Genomic DNA, 16795 nt, shown 5'->3' on the forward strand with positions numbered 1-16795 from the left:
CCATATGTCTGCTCTTCTCTTACTCCCACATATTGACATTTTTAACGTTTTATGCAACGTGCAGCAAGTGTATGTTAGCTTATGTCCCGCCGGTTCATATGTACGCATCTAATCTCCGAACCACTCAGCAGATTCTTTCTGAATGAATCTCTTCCCAAATCGTCCCTCCCTAACATTTTCGTCTTGTTTTTATTCGTTGACGAAAACGTCAATTGATTTACGTCATAGTTTTTGTCATTTAAAAAGAGTTTTAGTTCCTTATCGTCTCGTTGTCGTTGGTGAAAAAAATGTTGTTGATGAAAATTATTCGTCAACAAAATTAACACTGCTGTAAACTGACCCATTTACTCTATCAGATATATTGTCACAGCAACACAAATAATCTTGTATCTCGTTCAGTAAGGCCATGGAAAATCTCTCCAGCCTACTGCTTTTGATGGAGAATTTGAGTGTTGCCTCTATATCCATGGGTAACGTTAAAGGGGTTTTAAAGAAAATTCAAAATGAGTCCGAAATCACAACGTCCTACTTCATCTACTCTTCAGAAACTGGCATCAGTGTAAGTGACTTCAACCATTCACTTTGCATAACGGTGGTGACAAAAATGCTTATCTTTTAAAAACATGAAATGTACCTCAGAATGGAAATCTCCATATGTTTACAGGTTATAGATGATTTGGACGAACTGCAGAATTATCCCATTGCTTTCAGTATTCCAGAGGAAACAGCTAAGAAAGCGCTCAACCAAAGTGCAGGAAGTGCTTTTATGGGTGTTTTCCTCTTTCCCAACATGTCAAAGGTATAAATAAACATCAAAAACAGGCTTAGTCAACCTTTAATGCTGTGTTTGTAACAGAAAGCAGTTTTTGCTTCTTTTAACTGAGGATTTACAAAAATAAACATAACTTCATTAATAAAAAAAAAATGGCTTAAAGGGGTCATATGATGTTGCTAAAAAGAACATTATTTGGTGTATTTGGTGTAATGAAATGTGTTTATGCGGTTTAAGGTTCAAAAAACGCATTATTTTCCACATATTTTACATTATTGTTTCTCCTTTATGCCCCACCTTTCTGAAACGCGTTGATTTTTACAAAGCTCATCGGTCTGAAAAGCGAGGTGTGCTCTGATTGGCCAGCTATCCAGTGCGTTGTGATTGGCCGAATACCTCAAGCGTGTGACGGAAATGTTACGCCCCTCACCATATTGTGATGCCGTGTCCCGGAGCGACGAGACAAAAACATTAAAACCCATTATAAATGAGGCATTTGTTGCATCCAGTGGGGACATAATTACGGATTATAATGACTTATACTGTCTTGGTACGCGTTGCGTTGCATCGCATAAAACCGTGTCTGCATTTGTGATCGGAGAAACAACAAACAAGCGCTACTCTACATTTCTTAAAACTTGCGTTTGAATCATCAGTGGCAAATTCTTTAAACATGAAAACTCGTGACGTAGACATGTGGGGGCGTGTTAGAATGACTTTTCAGATCTTCTTTATGCACCAAAAACTTGTAACAACACTCCAAAAAAAAAGGAAAAATGTAAATCGCATCATATGACCCCTTTAAAATAATAATAAAATAGGATAATAATCCTGAATATCCTCAACATTTAGATATTCATTTATATTTTGCCTTTTTCTTGACCTGTCATTTTACCTACTGACTGGTCTTATTTGCATCTTATTTTATTTTATTTGTGATGTAAATCGCATCATGGTTATATATAGAAGTCTGATTCTGTTCCTAAGCAATAAAACAAAACAATCCTAAACAATCCTCTTTCATTTTTATTTTAAGGATGCAGAGAATAGTACGGTTTTGAATGATGAGGTTTATGCAATCGAAATGGGGACAAAAATTTCTAATCTGAGTGACGCCATCAGCTTGACCTTCAAAAAATATCAGGTATTCAAATGTTTGGGAAAAAAGTGTTTCTAGTAGTGTAAAATGCATCCGAATCTTATTTTGTGAAATTCTGATGTATTTCTCTGCAGAAGACGGAGGAAAGTCCTGTTTGTAAATCATGGGATGGAAACGGTCTGTGATGCTCTTGTATTTTTGTTTTTTATTTGTGCATGTTTTTTACAGCACAGACATTGAAATATTCTTTAAAAAATGTCACATTAAAATAATACACTTCCAGTTTCCATATCACAGAGAGCTGAATTTCAATGTTGGTATTCATACTTAAGCAAATTTAAGATAATTGGTTAAGAGTTTGAATCTTTCGGCCCATGCTGCTGACCAAAGCATAATGTCAATTTCATTAATTCACTCTAAATCTATACACAAAACTAACCAGTCCCTCCTTTTTTCAGGAAATAAGCCAAACTGGACATCCGAAGGGTGTAGCACCTTTAATACAGAAGACAATATAACATGTGAATGCAAACATTTGACTTTCTTCGCTGTGCTTATGGTAGGTTCTCCTGTTTCCTTCTGGAATCTGTGAAATTGAGCTGGAGTGCGAGTATAAGTTCTGTACGTGCACCTTCAGATTTATGTTTATTAATCTGTGGCTGATAAAATCCTTTCACAACAGACATTTTGTGGTTATTGAACCCTTAATGTTGCCAATGTCCTGTGTAACTAAACACGGTTTTAATACAGACCCCTCCAAACGTACCCATTGCCCAAAGCGACCTCACTGCTCTCACCTACATCACCTACATCGGCTGCGGCCTCTCCTTGTTTTTCCTGTCCATCGGGCTCTTCATGCACTTCCTCATGAGGTGAGACACACTAATTAAGATTTTTCAATGTTTTTGAAAGAAGTCTCACTAAGGCTGAATTTATTTGATAAAAAAAAACAAAACACGGTTAACAAAATATCAAGCAGCACAACTGTTTAACACTGATAATAAGAAGAAATGTTTCTTGAGCAGCAAATTAGCATATTAGAAGGATTTCTGAAGGATCATGTGACACTGAAGACTGTAGAAATGATGCTGAACATTTAGCTTTGCATCACAGGAATAAATTACATTTTACAATATATTCAAATAGAAAACCGCTATTTTAAATTGTAATATTTCACAATATTATTATTTATTTATTTTTTAGATAAATTCATCCTTGGTCAGTAAAAGAGACATTAAGAATTATTAAAAATATTAGTTTTTTTCTTACAATAAAATCATGTGGAAAAAATCAAGTGGAAATTAATCAATCAACATTATGCCACAGGTGCTATTTATTAAGCTTGACTTGTACTAAACCCAGAATATTCCTTTAATGATGGGTTTAATCAAAGACTATAGAATACCCAAGACGTGTCACTGCAGCTGCCGTTAGAAGTCCCGGTTGCTATAGAAACAGTCAGCGTTCTGAGACGTGCTCTTAGGACTGTGCATGCTCACTGGCTGATCTAGCCAGAAAAATAAGCTTTTTATAACACGTTTTGAGCAAAAGTAACAACATTTATGACACAGTTGTCAGATTTCTTTGGTGATTTCAAATATGAAATTGAATCGTAAGCTTAGTGAACAGTTTTGGAGAATTTGATGTTTCCCCATTCAAAGAGATGCACTTGAATGCCCGAAAGGCATTTCAAAGATGGCCGCTGAGTTACATGACTTGTCTTAAAGGGACTTTGGTCTAATTTGGATGCAACATGACTGTAAAATTAAAACCTGGCTTAAAATGATGGTTGTAATCCTAATTATTTTCAAACAAGATTTCAAGTTTAAAGTAACTTTATTATCAAGGCTAATCCTTCATTTTTTAAATTCACAATGGCTGGCTCTTTGATTTCAAGGTGATGGATTGAACATTTTAATTGCATTTTAAATTTTAGGAGAGTGAAGGCCACTGATTCTCTCCGCGTGCTGGTTAATCTCTTTGTGGCGCTGTTCCTGCTCAACGTGGCCTTCCTGTCGAATGAGTATGTAGCGCGTGCGAAGGACGTCACCGCCTGCAAGGTCATGGCTGGATTCATGCACTACTGCTTGCTGGCCAGTTTCAACTGGTTTGCGGTGGAGGCTTTTCACCTCTGCCTGCAGATGGCCAAACACTCAGTCACCATCAAACATTACATGATCAAGATCTCTGTGGTTGGGTGGGGTGAGTTCAAAAACCTTTAATATGCCTGTTGAAGTACTTTAGTAAGTGCTCAGATGATCAATGAAGATCAAATGGGCAAAAATCCCAAGAAGTTTGAAGGCTCTTTCTTATACTATAATTGCATTGTCAACAATTTGTTTCAGCTCCTCCTGCTCTTGTTGTCAGTATCATTTACGTCTTGGGCAAATATGGTGAGCAGACCATAAAAACGGACACAAGCAACGTAACTATGTAAGTGGACTCCAAAATATGATGAGATGAAAATATAATAGCAGCCATATAATATTATGCATGAAAACCTATTATAATGGAAAAGGTTTCTTTAGATAATAAAATGTTCTTCACACAAAAAAACAAACAAACAACAACAACAAAAACGTTCTTTTAAAAACTGGTGGTTCTTTTGTGAACCAGAAATGGTTCTTCTGTGGCATCACTGCAAAAAAAACCTTTTGGGTCCTTCATTTTTGTAAGGCGTAAGAAAAATACTGTATGAGTCATATTATTTCTGTTTTTTAATGCAATTCAAAATGAAATACTTGCATTTTATATTTTCAATTTACTAAAGCCAAAACAAATTATTAAAATATTATTTTGGAAAATACTTATTATTATAATATTAGATTTGTACACTTTTAAAATAAAAACAGATTTTTTATTTTTTTTATTTTTAACTGTTTAAAAGTAGTAAAAGCATTCAAATAAATAAACAGTGTGAGTGGGGAAAATGGTGGTCTATAGTCAAATTTAAAAGTGCAACACTCCTTCGAAATGGTTCTTTTGTGGCATCACTGCAAAAAAAACCTTTTGGGTCCTTCATTTTTGTAAGGCGTAAGAAAAATACTGTATGAGTCATATTATTTCAGTTTTTTAATGCAATTCAAAATGAAATACTTGCATTTTATATTTTCAATTTACTAAAGCCAAAACAAATTATTAAAATATTATTTTGGAAAATACTTATTATTATAATATTAGATTTGTACACTTTTAAAATAAAAACAGATTTTTTATTTTTTTTATTTTTAACTGTTTAAAAGTAGTAAAAGCATTCAAATAAATAAACAGTGTGAGTGGGGAAAATGGTGGTCTATAGTCAAATTTAAAAGTGCAACACTCCTTCTACAAACATAAATGTAATTTTTTTTTTTTTTAAACAATGACGTTTTGCTGACTTCAAGGCCTTTATCAGACATCCGAAACATTGTTTTTAAAGGAATCGTTCACCTAAACATGAAAATTTTGCTGGAAATTTACTCACCCTTAGGCCATCCAAGATGTAGATGAGTTTGTTTCTTCATGGGAACAGATTTGGAGAAATGTAGCATTCCATCACTTGCTCACCAACGGATCCTCTGCAGTGAATGGGTGCCGTCAGAATGAGAGTCCAAGCAGCTGATAAAAACATCACAATAATCCACAATCTGAGGAGGTCAAAGACTGACCACTAACAGCTGAAAAACATGGAACAAGTAATGTTAGATTATCCACACCACTCCAGTCCATCAGTTAATGTCTTGTGTCGTGAAAAGATGCGTGTTTGTAAGAAACAAATCCATCATTAAGGTGTTTTAACTTTAAACCATCACTTCTGGTCAAGTCAAGTTCTCTATCCATAATATTGTTTTCTCCAGTGAAAAGCCTGTTGTCCTCTCACATCAAAATCCACCAACATATTTGTTTAGAATTGTTTCTGACTATTTGTACTAGTAAATTTAAGTTCTCTATCCATAATATTGCTTTCTCCAGTGAAAAGCCTGTTGTCCTCTCACATCAAAATCCACCAACATACTTGTTTAGAATTGTTTCTGACTATTTGTACTAGTAAATTGTGCTTGATCTGTGCATATTTCTGATTCAGACTAGATGACTTTTTCACTGGAGAAATCAATATTATGGATAGAGGACTCGTACAGTATTTTAGCCAGAAGCAATGGTTTAAAGTTAAAAATGTCTTGATGGATTTGTAATAATGGATCTTACAAACATGCAGCTTCTCACTTCGCAGTATATTAATTCATGCACTGGAGTGGTGTGGATTACTTGTGGATTATTGTGATGTTTTTATCAGCTGTTTGGACTCTCATTCTGACGGCACCCATTCACTGCAGAGCATCCATTGCTGAGCAAATGATGGAATGCTAAATTTCTTCAAATCTGTTCCTACGAAGAAAAAATTAGTAAATGGGTGTGAGGGTGAATATAAGTTTGTATATATGTAATTTTGCCAACTTTAACCGTCTGCACTTTTTTTCCCCTGCAGGTGCTGGATTTTAGACTCTAATGTCCACTACTACGTGAACATCGGTTATTACTGCTTGATCTTCATCTTCACCTTCAGCACCTTCATTGTGGTGCTGCGATGGCTCTCCATGCTGAAGCTGAGCAGGCTGAACAAGGCTGGAAAGGTGAAGCGCTCAGGAACCGCCACCTTTGACATCACCACCATCCTGGGCCTCTGCTGTATGCTGGGACTCACCTGGAGTTTCGCCTTCTTCAGCTACGGAGCTATGCGTCTGCCCTCGTATTACATATTCACCATCCTGAACTCCTTCCAAGGTGAGAGCATTTCTGCAGCTGATTTTAAATGCATACATTTAAAATGATAATTTTATCAACTTACGCTAGCAAATATGACCTCAAAGCTGACAGACATGGACTAAAGCCTTAAAATCATGAAGATTTTATTGTAATGGTGATATGTTATTCAAGCTAGAGCTCTATATTGTATAATATTATATTATAATACACTTAAAACATGAGACAAAATTCCTGTTTACAGCGTGTTTGTGGTAAAATGTCTATTGGAATTACTGGTCAAAAGTTTGGAAAAAATATGATTTTTTAAATGTTTTTTAAAAGAAGTCTCTTCTGCTCACCAAGACTGCATTCATTTGATCAAAAATACAATAAAAACAGTGATATTGTAAAATATTGTTACAATTTTTAAATAGCCTAGCTGTTTTCTATTTGAAAATGTTTTAATATGCAATTTATTCCTGCGATGAGCATATCGTTCTAATATGCACAGATTTATTTCTTTTCACAAAAATATTAAGCAACAACAACAACAAATGTTTTCAACATTGATAATAATAAGAAATGTTTCTTGAGCAGCAAATCAGCATATTAGAATGATTTCTGAAGGATCATGTGACACTGAAGACTGGAGTAATGATGCTGAAAATTCAGCTTTGCATCACAGAAAAAATTACATTTTAAAATATATTCAAATAGAAAACAGTCGTTTTAAATTGTAATAATATTTCACAATATTACAGTTTTTACTGTGCACATAAGAGGCTTCTTTCAAAAACATTAAAAATGTAAATGATTTTCTAATATAATGTAAAACATGCATAATATAACATGCATTTTGTGTTAATTGCATATGTTTTTCTAGGCTTTTTCTTGTTCATATATTACTTGAAAGCAAGCACCCTCTTTGGCGACTCGGCGCCTTCAGAGGAGAGTGACATGACTGAAGATACTGTTACAGAAAATCCATACGAAGACCTACCAACAGAAGACACCAAAAAAGTCATCTGACTGTAACCTATGTATCTATACATTTGAAATGTCATATCTGTCTATTGATATTTTACCTTCATTTGTATTAGAATAGTGAGTCAATCCACTGCAAATTCTGTCCTGTAACATATGCGACTCTTTTTAAACTCTTCAGAATTTAAATAATTTGTGCTCTTTCAGTTCATGAGTTTGAATCATAGACTGTATAAAAACATGGACGTAGTGTCCGTGACGTCACCCATAGGTTCCTGAAGAGCGTTTTTGAAGCTCAAAGTGGGTGGAGCCGGCCGTCACCATCTTGGCAGCTCCCGTGTAATCAAAAATGGGCAAAGAGGCGGGAGCAGGTTGCTGAAACCACGCCCACCTAGCTCGACGGTGGTGACAGCAGCGGCAATCCACCTGTCACTCAAGTGGCCACGCCCTTAATTATGCAGAACTTTAAGGCTTAATATAATTTAAACGGATGAGTTATAAAAAAATTCACCCCCCTCACAGTTGTCATTAAGGGCAAAATTAACTATATAGACTAAAATCATTTTTTGAACCAGGCTGTAAACGTGTTTTTTTCTGCTGTAAAGTTGGGCATTTTAACATGGGGAGTCTATGGGATTGACTCCCTTTTGCAGCCAGCCTCTAGCGGCCAGTTGATGAATTACAGTTTAAGTCACTTCCTTGTTGGCTTCACGAGAGAGAGGGGGAGGTTGCCGCTTGGTTCACACACATCCCGTAAAGACACGTGACATTACAATGTGACGTGTAATGTGACGCGTTCGGTTTCATTTAAGCTGGCGAACGATCTCAGCTTCAGCGCGGATAGTGAAGAGCTACCTGATCTCTGCTTCATACCAGTTTGCACATATTTTTTTGTCGCGAACATTGATCTGCCTTCAAAACACCCACTTCCGTGTTGGCTTCACCAGAGAGAGCGGGAGGTTCCCGCTTGGTTTGAACTGAATTTAATTGCCCAACAGGAAGTTGAATTGACAGCTTCATTGCATTTTAAAGAATTGCATTTTAAAGAAATTCAAAGTAGAGGAATTTTATTAGTCCAAAATAAGTTTGAGACCAAATAAAAATAAATAATATAAAATAAATCAATAATTTGTTTGGCTCCACATTGAAAACTTTGGGAAATTAAAGCACAGAAATTATGCATCCTGTTTACTACCTCAATTTTAAAGACATTCTCAACTCAATTCAATTCTGAATGTATAATAATATAATCTGCTGTATATTTATTTTTCATTAATGTGCATAAACATTTTCTTAGAAAGTCTGTTTCATATGTAACCGAATTTCATAATACAATGCCACTGATGTATTTGTCTTTTCACTGTATATCATTTTATGCATATATTTTTCAGGACTAAATAAATAATGAATACTCTACTATGAAAGAAAAGTTATTAAAAGCAGCAATAATTTTTAATCAGTTCGTCTATCAGTACAGTAGGTTGGTAAATTCCTGTTTTTATCTTAGGCTATATAAGTAGTTTCTATAACTTACAGCTCTACAAGTTTAACTTTCTGTTGTGTTTCCATTACCTGTATGTGTACATGCGTTTTACTGAAGATCAGTCACATAAACTCGTAATAAAATAACACTATGAACTCTGAGTTCACTTTACTACACCTACACATAGTATAAACTATGTATCCTAATATACGATTTCTTTCAAAGGTAATGTATGAAAACAATGTTATGCAAAAGATAAACATTTTGAATAGCGGGTACTATTTTAAATGTCCTCACAAATTGGCTTTCAGGCATATTTTTACTATTTTAAATGTCCTCACAAATCGCCTTTCATACATATTTTTAAAAATAAAATCCAAAAATAAAACCAATTCGGATTACGAGGTTATGAAAGAGCGATGACGTGATGTCGTCATGACGTCGGTGACGTGGTCTGACGGCGGCACGCGGGAAAGTTCAGATTGAGTAGCTGGAGTTTAGCGGGTGAGTGACAAAACAATAACCACGATATTAAAGATTTAATTCATGAGATAATTGCACTTCTACGTGAATATTTTGACACATTTATATGAGTTTTAGTGTGTGAACATGTCTGAACACTACATTAAGTGTGAATTTGTGTCGATTAGAGCGCGATTGCGTGTGTGTTTATGTGTTTGTTCTGCGGGTTTTCTAAGACATTATCAGACTGATTAATACATTTTATTAGCAATGAACTGATCAAAAATTATTGTTTTTGTTTAGTTAATTTGCGAATTGTCCTTTTGATTTTTAGATAACACTGTGCGATGGTGATACTATGGTACTTTTTAATAGTACCACGGTATTCTTTGGAATACTGTGTAAAACTATGCTGTATATCAAAATACTGTGGTGTTACCATCACTGTAAGGCTTTTTTGCCGTATTATTACACCTTGGTGTTTCAAATGATAACTTGATAACATGTCCAGACATGTATAATATCGTGTTTTCTTTAGTTATTTTTTTTTTGTAAATGCTAATCTGATGGTTCCAGACCTCTAGAAAAGTCATTAAAATATTATTAGTCAAACTGAATGTGATTGACACTGAACTATAATTATTTATATAGATTAGTGTTGTGAACCCTAATTTTGTGTTTTTACTAAATGTATTCATTTAGAACTATGAAAGTGTCTGGTTTATGTAAACAGAGAGTGCAGCCCAAAGGTTTCCACCAACTTCACTCAAATTGTTAAGCTGATATTGTGTCATGTGTTTGTGTTATGAAACAGTAAACATGGCTATGAGGAATGCATCCCGGGTGGAGGCAGATGCAGAGGAGGAAGAACATTTTGGGCCGCAACCGATTTCACGTCTGGAGGTACGGCTGCCACTGCGGGTATAAACACAAACGCTCTTTTCATGGTGCTGATGTTGTAAATCTCTCTGCAGCAATGTGGCATCAGCAGCAGTGACATTAAGAAGCTGGAAGATGGTGGTTTTCACACCGTGGAGGCCGTAGCGTACGCACCCAAGAAAGAGCTGCTGCACATCAAAGGAATCAGTGAAGCCAAAGCCGACAAGATCCTGGTGAGACCTTCAGAGCTGCCATCTCCCATTCTGTTTTTAGCGATATGAACAAAACTCTAAATCTTTGTTTTGACCAAACAGACAGAGGCTGCTAAGATGGTTCCCATGGGCTTCACCACAGCGACTGAGTTCCACCAGCGCAGAGCTGAAATCATCCAGATCTCCACAGGGTCCAAAGAGCTTGACAAACTCCTGCAGGGTGCGACACTGAACTGAACTGAACTGTCTGATAATAATGTACTATATGCTGTAATCACCTGATTGAATCTTTGTGTATCTGTGTTGTGCAGGAGGAATCGAGACGGGATCCATCACTGAGATGTTCGGCGAGTTTCGCACAGGAAAGACACAGCTGTGTCACACACTGGCCGTCACATGCCAGGTAAAACATACTTTTTTTTCTTTTTTTTTTTTAAGTACTTTGAAAGACTACTTTTATTCAGCAAGGACACATTAAACTGCTCAAAATTGACAGTAAAGATATTTATGATGTTACAAAAGATTTATATTTCAAATATACCATGGTTTCCACAAATGTATTACACAGCACAACTGTTTTCAACATTGATAATAATAATAATCAGAAATGTTTCTTGAGCAGCAAATCAGCATATTAAAATGATTTCCGAAGCATCATGTGGCACTGAAGACTGGAGTAAGGATGCTGAAAATTCAGCTTTGATCACAGGAATAAATTATATTTAAAAAAAATATTCAAATAGAAAACAGTTATTTTAAATTGTAATAATATTTTTTCTTTGACATTTTACTGATTTTGAAGTAAACATAAGAATAACTTTTATATTGTTAGTTATATTTCAAGATGAATTTTTACTGGAAAATTTACAAATGCAATAAAAATATCGGTATCGGTACTCGGTATCGGCAAGTACCAAAAATAGAAGTATCGGTATCGGGCGAGTACTGGAAAAAGTGGTATCGGTGCATCCCTACTTAAAATATAGTTGAAAGTTTATTGGCTGATCTAGTTTTTTGGCTGATTTAAGGCAATTTTTTTGCTTTTAAAAATGCGTTTTATATGTTGTCTTAAATTAAATATTTAATAACTTTTACTGAATGAAAAATACATTTTTAGATGTCTATTTGACTATTTTTCTTACAGCTTTGCTTTTAAACATAATACACTTTTTAAATGTCTTTGTCATTTTTTCCCCCCAATTTATTTGTGCATTTTTCCACATATTGCAGTTTCCCAACATTTCAGAATAAGGTTCTTGATTTTTAATCATTTGTCAGTTTCTTTGATTTTTTTAGTATTTACATTTTTATTTTTGAATAAATTAATAAATCATTTCCACATATGAAGGATTCTTGGTCAGTGTTGTTTTAGCGTCACTGAGATACTATTATAGATGTTATTATTTATTAATATTTTGTATTAAGCTTTTATTTTTATATTTTTCACTTTCATTTTAATTTTCATGTTTTAATAATTTTGTTGTGTTTGTCATTTTTATTCGTTTTTGTTTTAAATATGTCCATATCATTTTTATTCATTTTTTATTTAGTTATTTTAGTAGTTAAACTAAATCAAAATGAGAAATGTTGCTTTGGCAACTAGCTGATTTAACATTTATTTTTATTCATTTATTAACAATTTACTTTTTTTCTTTATTACTGTAAAGCTTTAGAACTAAATATATAAAACGCTATATAAATGTGACTTGACTATATGATGTATATATATATATAATGTGAGATCATAGAAATATGTCTTGTTTTTAAATCTGGTTTGTAGTTTGGTGTGGCTGTGGTCATCACTAACCAGGTGGTAGCACAGGTGGACGGAGCAGCCATGTTTTCAGCAGATCCCAAGAAGCCGATTGGAGGAAATATTCTAGCACACGCCTCGACTACTCGGTAACACTTGATGATTGTGGAGCCGATTGATGCTCTCATACTCTATAGATTAATATCTCAAATCAATTCTCTGTCTCTTGTAGATTATACCTGCGGAAAGGTCGAGGAGAGACGCGGATATGCAAGATCTATGATTCTCCATGTTTGCCTGAGGCAGAGGCAATGTTTGCCATTAATGCTGATGGAGTGGGTGATGCTAAAGACTGAAATGAGACCGACCAGAGACCCTGTGTGAGACCATCAGCCAGAGAAAAGACTCCTGTAAAATGATTGAAATGTGTAAATGTGGACACATTGTTTAGTCTGGAATTATTCGGAAAGAGAATGAACCCTTCAGAGGGAAATTCATTGTTGATTTAAATATATGCAGATTGATGGATATTCACGGATCTGGATGATTTGAGCTGGTGTAATTATTTGCTCTTTACGGTGATGTCAGCCTCCTCTTTACTGTTTGTTATTTACATCTTTTGTTATATTTGTTTGTTTTGTCTGGACTAAACCTTTTTCTTGTACATAAACTACTCAGAATTAAAGTGTTTTGTCTGTTAAACTAATAGGAGTGCATTTTGTGTGTGTATATAAAATACCGTCAGTTAAAACCATTGAAGTAGATGGAGAAAAATGGCAAAATACTGTGAGACGATTAGAATTTTATTGTCATATTTCAGGAATTCACTTAATGTCAAAACAAAATCAAACATCAGGCATTTTGTAATTGATTAATTTCACAGCATGTTTAAATATAAAAATAAGGAATGTTACCTTCATCTTTTTTAAGGAATGAAACGCAGCGTTTTGTGAAGGAGATATGTGAACAGCAGTAAATTTTATTATATAATATTTTGATTTTTTTTTCCAGATTACTGAAAGAAAAATATACATTTTAATAATGCACATCCATTGCAAACAACATTAAATAAATAAAACAGTGCACATATCAGGTGAAATGTAAAAAGATTAAATGAGTTTTCATTAGACCCCGCCCTAATTATTCATACTGCTTATAGATCACTTTTGCTGTCAATCAAAGCCTTCAGCTCCTCCTGTAAAGCAGCGCTGTCAGAATCCTGCAGAAACAAAACCATTCATTTGAGACATATCTTCAAATCAGCAATACTAGTGAAACTGAAGAGCACAAATTCACCTCATTTGCTCCTGCTGGTGTGCTCAGAGCTAAATGGACCCAATTTCTGGCCTCTGACGCGTTTCCGAGCTCCTTATGACACTGCAAACAAATGCATCGTTTTCCAATAAGAAGTTTTTAAAATATTTTTGTGTGAACTGTTCCTTTAAGGCAAGATACTGCAGGCAAACCCATTGTTTTGTGTATTTTTGCGACTTTGGAGCCCCCTATAGTTAAAGGTGCTGTGTGTAAGTTTTTGACTCTACTAAAGCATAAAAATACCATAATATGTTTGCAGATATTTAAGAAACATGCTAAGTTAACATGTTTATCTGAAAAACAATTCTAGTCAGTTATCCGGAATGTCGGTCTGTTTTGGTTTGTGAAACCCGCCCACTGCCACCCATTTTATTATTTATTATTTCGGAACGGGTTGCCAGTTGGCGGAAAACACAGCGTATTTCATTTCATTCAAAGTCAAGTGCGCTCGTTCCTGTTGGTGTCGTCAATCTGGCAACCTGCGTGTGCGTCAAGTCTGAGGAGGAGGGGCCGGGTGAAAAAAAACCTCTCCAATATTTTGAATTTGGACTGCAATACCTAGTTCAACCACTCGGTGTCAATCCTACATACAGCAACTTTAAGTGAGTGGAATTCGCTGTCATAAATATTCCAGCTGTACACTTGCATTTATTGCTGCCGTAAAGCAATCCGCTCACCAAACTTACATTCTTCCAGAACAGTCGTTTGGGAAACAGAAGCCATTCGCCTCATAAGAAGTCAGTGTGCCATCAGAATGATCCAGAAACTGATATTTCAAGGTAAAAACCGTGCATACAGTTGCTTCAAAATGAGTCCGAAATCTCTAGTAGCACTTACATACATTTAACTTTTATTTTATTCCTATCTATGTTTGTTTATATATCATTTGCCTCATTTTAATAACATTTAATTCCTAAAAACAGTTCAAATGTATTTTTTTTCTCTCTGTTGACAGCATTTTCTGATTTATGGAGTGATAAAAAAACATCTAAAATCCCTCTGTAAAAAACTTTGTAACATGTCAACAAAATGAAACAATAAGTTTGAACCTGACTTTATCCAATGTTTAGATTTCTGTTTTAGAAATGTATGCAAATTAGTGCAAATTTAATTAAATAATGCATCATTTACATATTTAAACATCAAGTTTCCGAAAAAGTTTGATATAAAATAATTTTCTTAATGTACTGAAATGCTGAAGTATGGTGATATCTATTAGTTAAAAAAATATCCTATTCGCCTCACCTGTAGTGTCTTGCCTTAAAAGAATGCCACATCTTGAAGAATAAACCCATTATAGACAATGCGGTTACCTTGGCTATATAAAGGCGAACTGCTTTGGAGAAGCCTGGATTTAACTCCTCCGCCTAGAGATCAGACAATCAGACACATCAGAATAAATTTGATGAATGCTTTCAGCTGATAAAACTGTACATAATCTCATCATTACCTTGAGGAAGTTCTCCAGAGCTTCGTTCAGTGAGGATGTGGGAGGAGTTTCATCAATCGTAGCTGCGGTTTTCCTCTCCAACCAGCCCAGAGAGCTCACCTACAAACATAAACATGTGCATCTCACAGATATTACGGGTCGGCTGACAGTGGTTTTAACATGTTTTACTTTTGATTCCGTCGTCCCAAAATCAATGGGGTTTTTCTGTGGTTAACACAAGTTCAATATATTTCCTGTTTTATTCTACAACATAAAATACATTAGTAATACTTGTGAAATTTTTTTTTTACTTGTCTTGAAAAAGGCGGTTGCTAACAAGTCTCTAAATGTGACTACAGAGGTCGTTGATGATCATCACACTGAACAGGTTAAACTCATCTGCAAACATCATCATAGCAAATCTCGGCTCTGTGATTATATTGGCACAAAATGTAAACTGTATTATTTGCCTAGCTTTATTCTGATAAATGTGACTATAAGGCATGGAAATATTAAGATATTATAAACATTAGCATTATGATTTTCTGTAAAGCTGCTTTAACCCTCTGGTGCTTCTCACGTGCCGATCAACAATGACAGAATTTTTTTACTTCAATTAAATTAATGTACTATATTTTAGTTCAGTAATGTTTTTATTTAATATTTTGCCATTTTAGGGGATTTTATAGTACTAAATTATATTTATGCTGTAGTTATAATCCGTTTTTTTACATGTTAAACCATTTTTTGAGCATAGACCTGAAAATTAAATTTCCAAGTTAAACTGTAGTAAATTTTGACTTAAGTTTGATCTCTTTTTAAAGAAGACACTAGGTTGATTATTGCTGAAGTGAAAAATGTTAAAAAAGTGAAAGAAAAAGAAGTTATAGAAGTTTAAACTTATTGTTATATTTATATGAAATATATATTTTCCAAAACATGTTTTACTGTAAAACTGCGACAAAACTCTAAACAAGTTGTGTTCCAAATTTGAGGTTGATATCTCAAAAAATTAGCTTTCCACTACATGAAATTAGTTTCCCATTCATTTCCAATACGGGACTGTTTTTTCAGGGATATTTAACCTTTTTGAATCATGTTCATTTTTTTTTTTTTCCTTTGCCAATGTAGCAAGTGCCAAAATCAAATTTTGTACCATCATTTTAGGGGATTTTATAGTACTAAATTATATTTATGCTGTAGTTATGATCCGTTTTTTTACATGTTAAACCATTTTTTGAGCATAGACCTGAAAATTAAATTTCCAAGTTAAACTGTAGTAAATTCTGACTTAAGTTTGATCTCTTTTTAAAGAAGACACTAGGTTGATTATTGCTGAAGTAAAAAATGTTCAAAAAGTGAAAGAAAAAGAAGTTATAGAAGTTTAAACTTATTGTTATATTTATATGAAATATATATTTTCCAAAACATGTTTTACTGTAAAACTGCGACAAAACTCTAAACAAGTTGTGTTCCAAATTTGAGGTTGATATCTCAAAAAATTAGCTTTCCACTACATGAAATTAGTTTCCCATTCATTTCCAATACGGGACTGTTTTTTCAGGGATATTTAACCTTTTTGAATCATGTTCATTATTTTTTTTTTCCTTTGTCAATGTAGCAAGTGCCAAAATCAAATTTTGTACCATATTGATTAAGTTAAAAAAAAAAATAAAAAAAAAAAAG

The 16795-nt window shown here is 34.3% G+C and overlaps 3 protein-coding genes across 5 annotated transcripts in view; 2 read left to right on the forward strand and 1 right to left on the reverse strand.

Moving 5' to 3' along the window:
- adgrg11 (adhesion G protein-coupled receptor G11) overlaps positions 1-7732 on the forward strand; it is an 11328-nt gene extending 3596 nt beyond the window's left edge. The window contains exons 7-16 of the mRNA XM_016526810.1: positions 483-559; positions 665-799; positions 1809-1916; positions 2006-2048; positions 2330-2430; positions 2622-2743; positions 3808-4073; positions 4217-4304; positions 6337-6632; positions 7477-7732. Of these exons, the coding sequence (XP_016382296.1) occupies positions 483-559; positions 665-799; positions 1809-1916; positions 2006-2048; positions 2330-2430; positions 2622-2743; positions 3808-4073; positions 4217-4304; positions 6337-6632; positions 7477-7622 (1382 nt within the window). The 3' untranslated portion in view covers positions 7623-7732. The remainder of the gene's footprint in view (positions 1-482; positions 560-664; positions 800-1808; positions 1917-2005; positions 2049-2329; positions 2431-2621; positions 2744-3807; positions 4074-4216; positions 4305-6336; positions 6633-7476) is intronic.
- A 2604-nt stretch (positions 7733-10336) lies between these two features.
- On the forward strand, positions 10337-13072 carry rad51 (RAD51 recombinase). The gene is made up of 6 exons (XM_016526811.1): positions 10337-10425; positions 10497-10634; positions 10716-10833; positions 10925-11019; positions 12394-12515; positions 12599-13072. Exons 1-6 carry the CDS (start codon positions 10342-10344, stop codon positions 12720-12722), a joined length of 681 nt encoding a protein of 226 aa, XP_016382297.1. The 5' UTR covers positions 10337-10341; the 3' UTR covers positions 12723-13072.
- A 431-nt stretch (positions 13073-13503) lies between these two features.
- The window catches only part of rmdn3 (regulator of microtubule dynamics 3), a 10538-nt gene continuing 7246 nt past the window's right edge, over positions 13504-16795 (reverse strand). For all 3 annotated transcript variants that reach the window (XM_016526755.1, XM_016526756.1, XM_016526754.1), the window contains 4 exons: positions 15131-15229; positions 14994-15047; positions 13663-13743; positions 13504-13585 (listed from right to left, as the gene is read on the reverse strand). In XM_016526755.1, the coding sequence (XP_016382241.1) occupies positions 13520-13585; positions 13663-13743; positions 14994-15047; positions 15131-15229 (300 nt within the window). In that variant the 3' untranslated portion in view covers positions 13504-13519. The remainder of the gene's footprint in view (positions 13586-13662; positions 13744-14993; positions 15048-15130; positions 15230-16795) is intronic.

Source organism: Sinocyclocheilus rhinocerous, unplaced genomic scaffold (assembly GCF_001515625.1).
Source record: "Sinocyclocheilus rhinocerous isolate Xijiao unplaced genomic scaffold, SAMN03320098_v1.1 scaffold303, whole genome shotgun sequence".
In the NCBI taxonomy this organism is placed as follows: Eukaryota; Metazoa; Chordata; class Actinopteri; order Cypriniformes; family Cyprinidae; genus Sinocyclocheilus; species Sinocyclocheilus rhinocerous.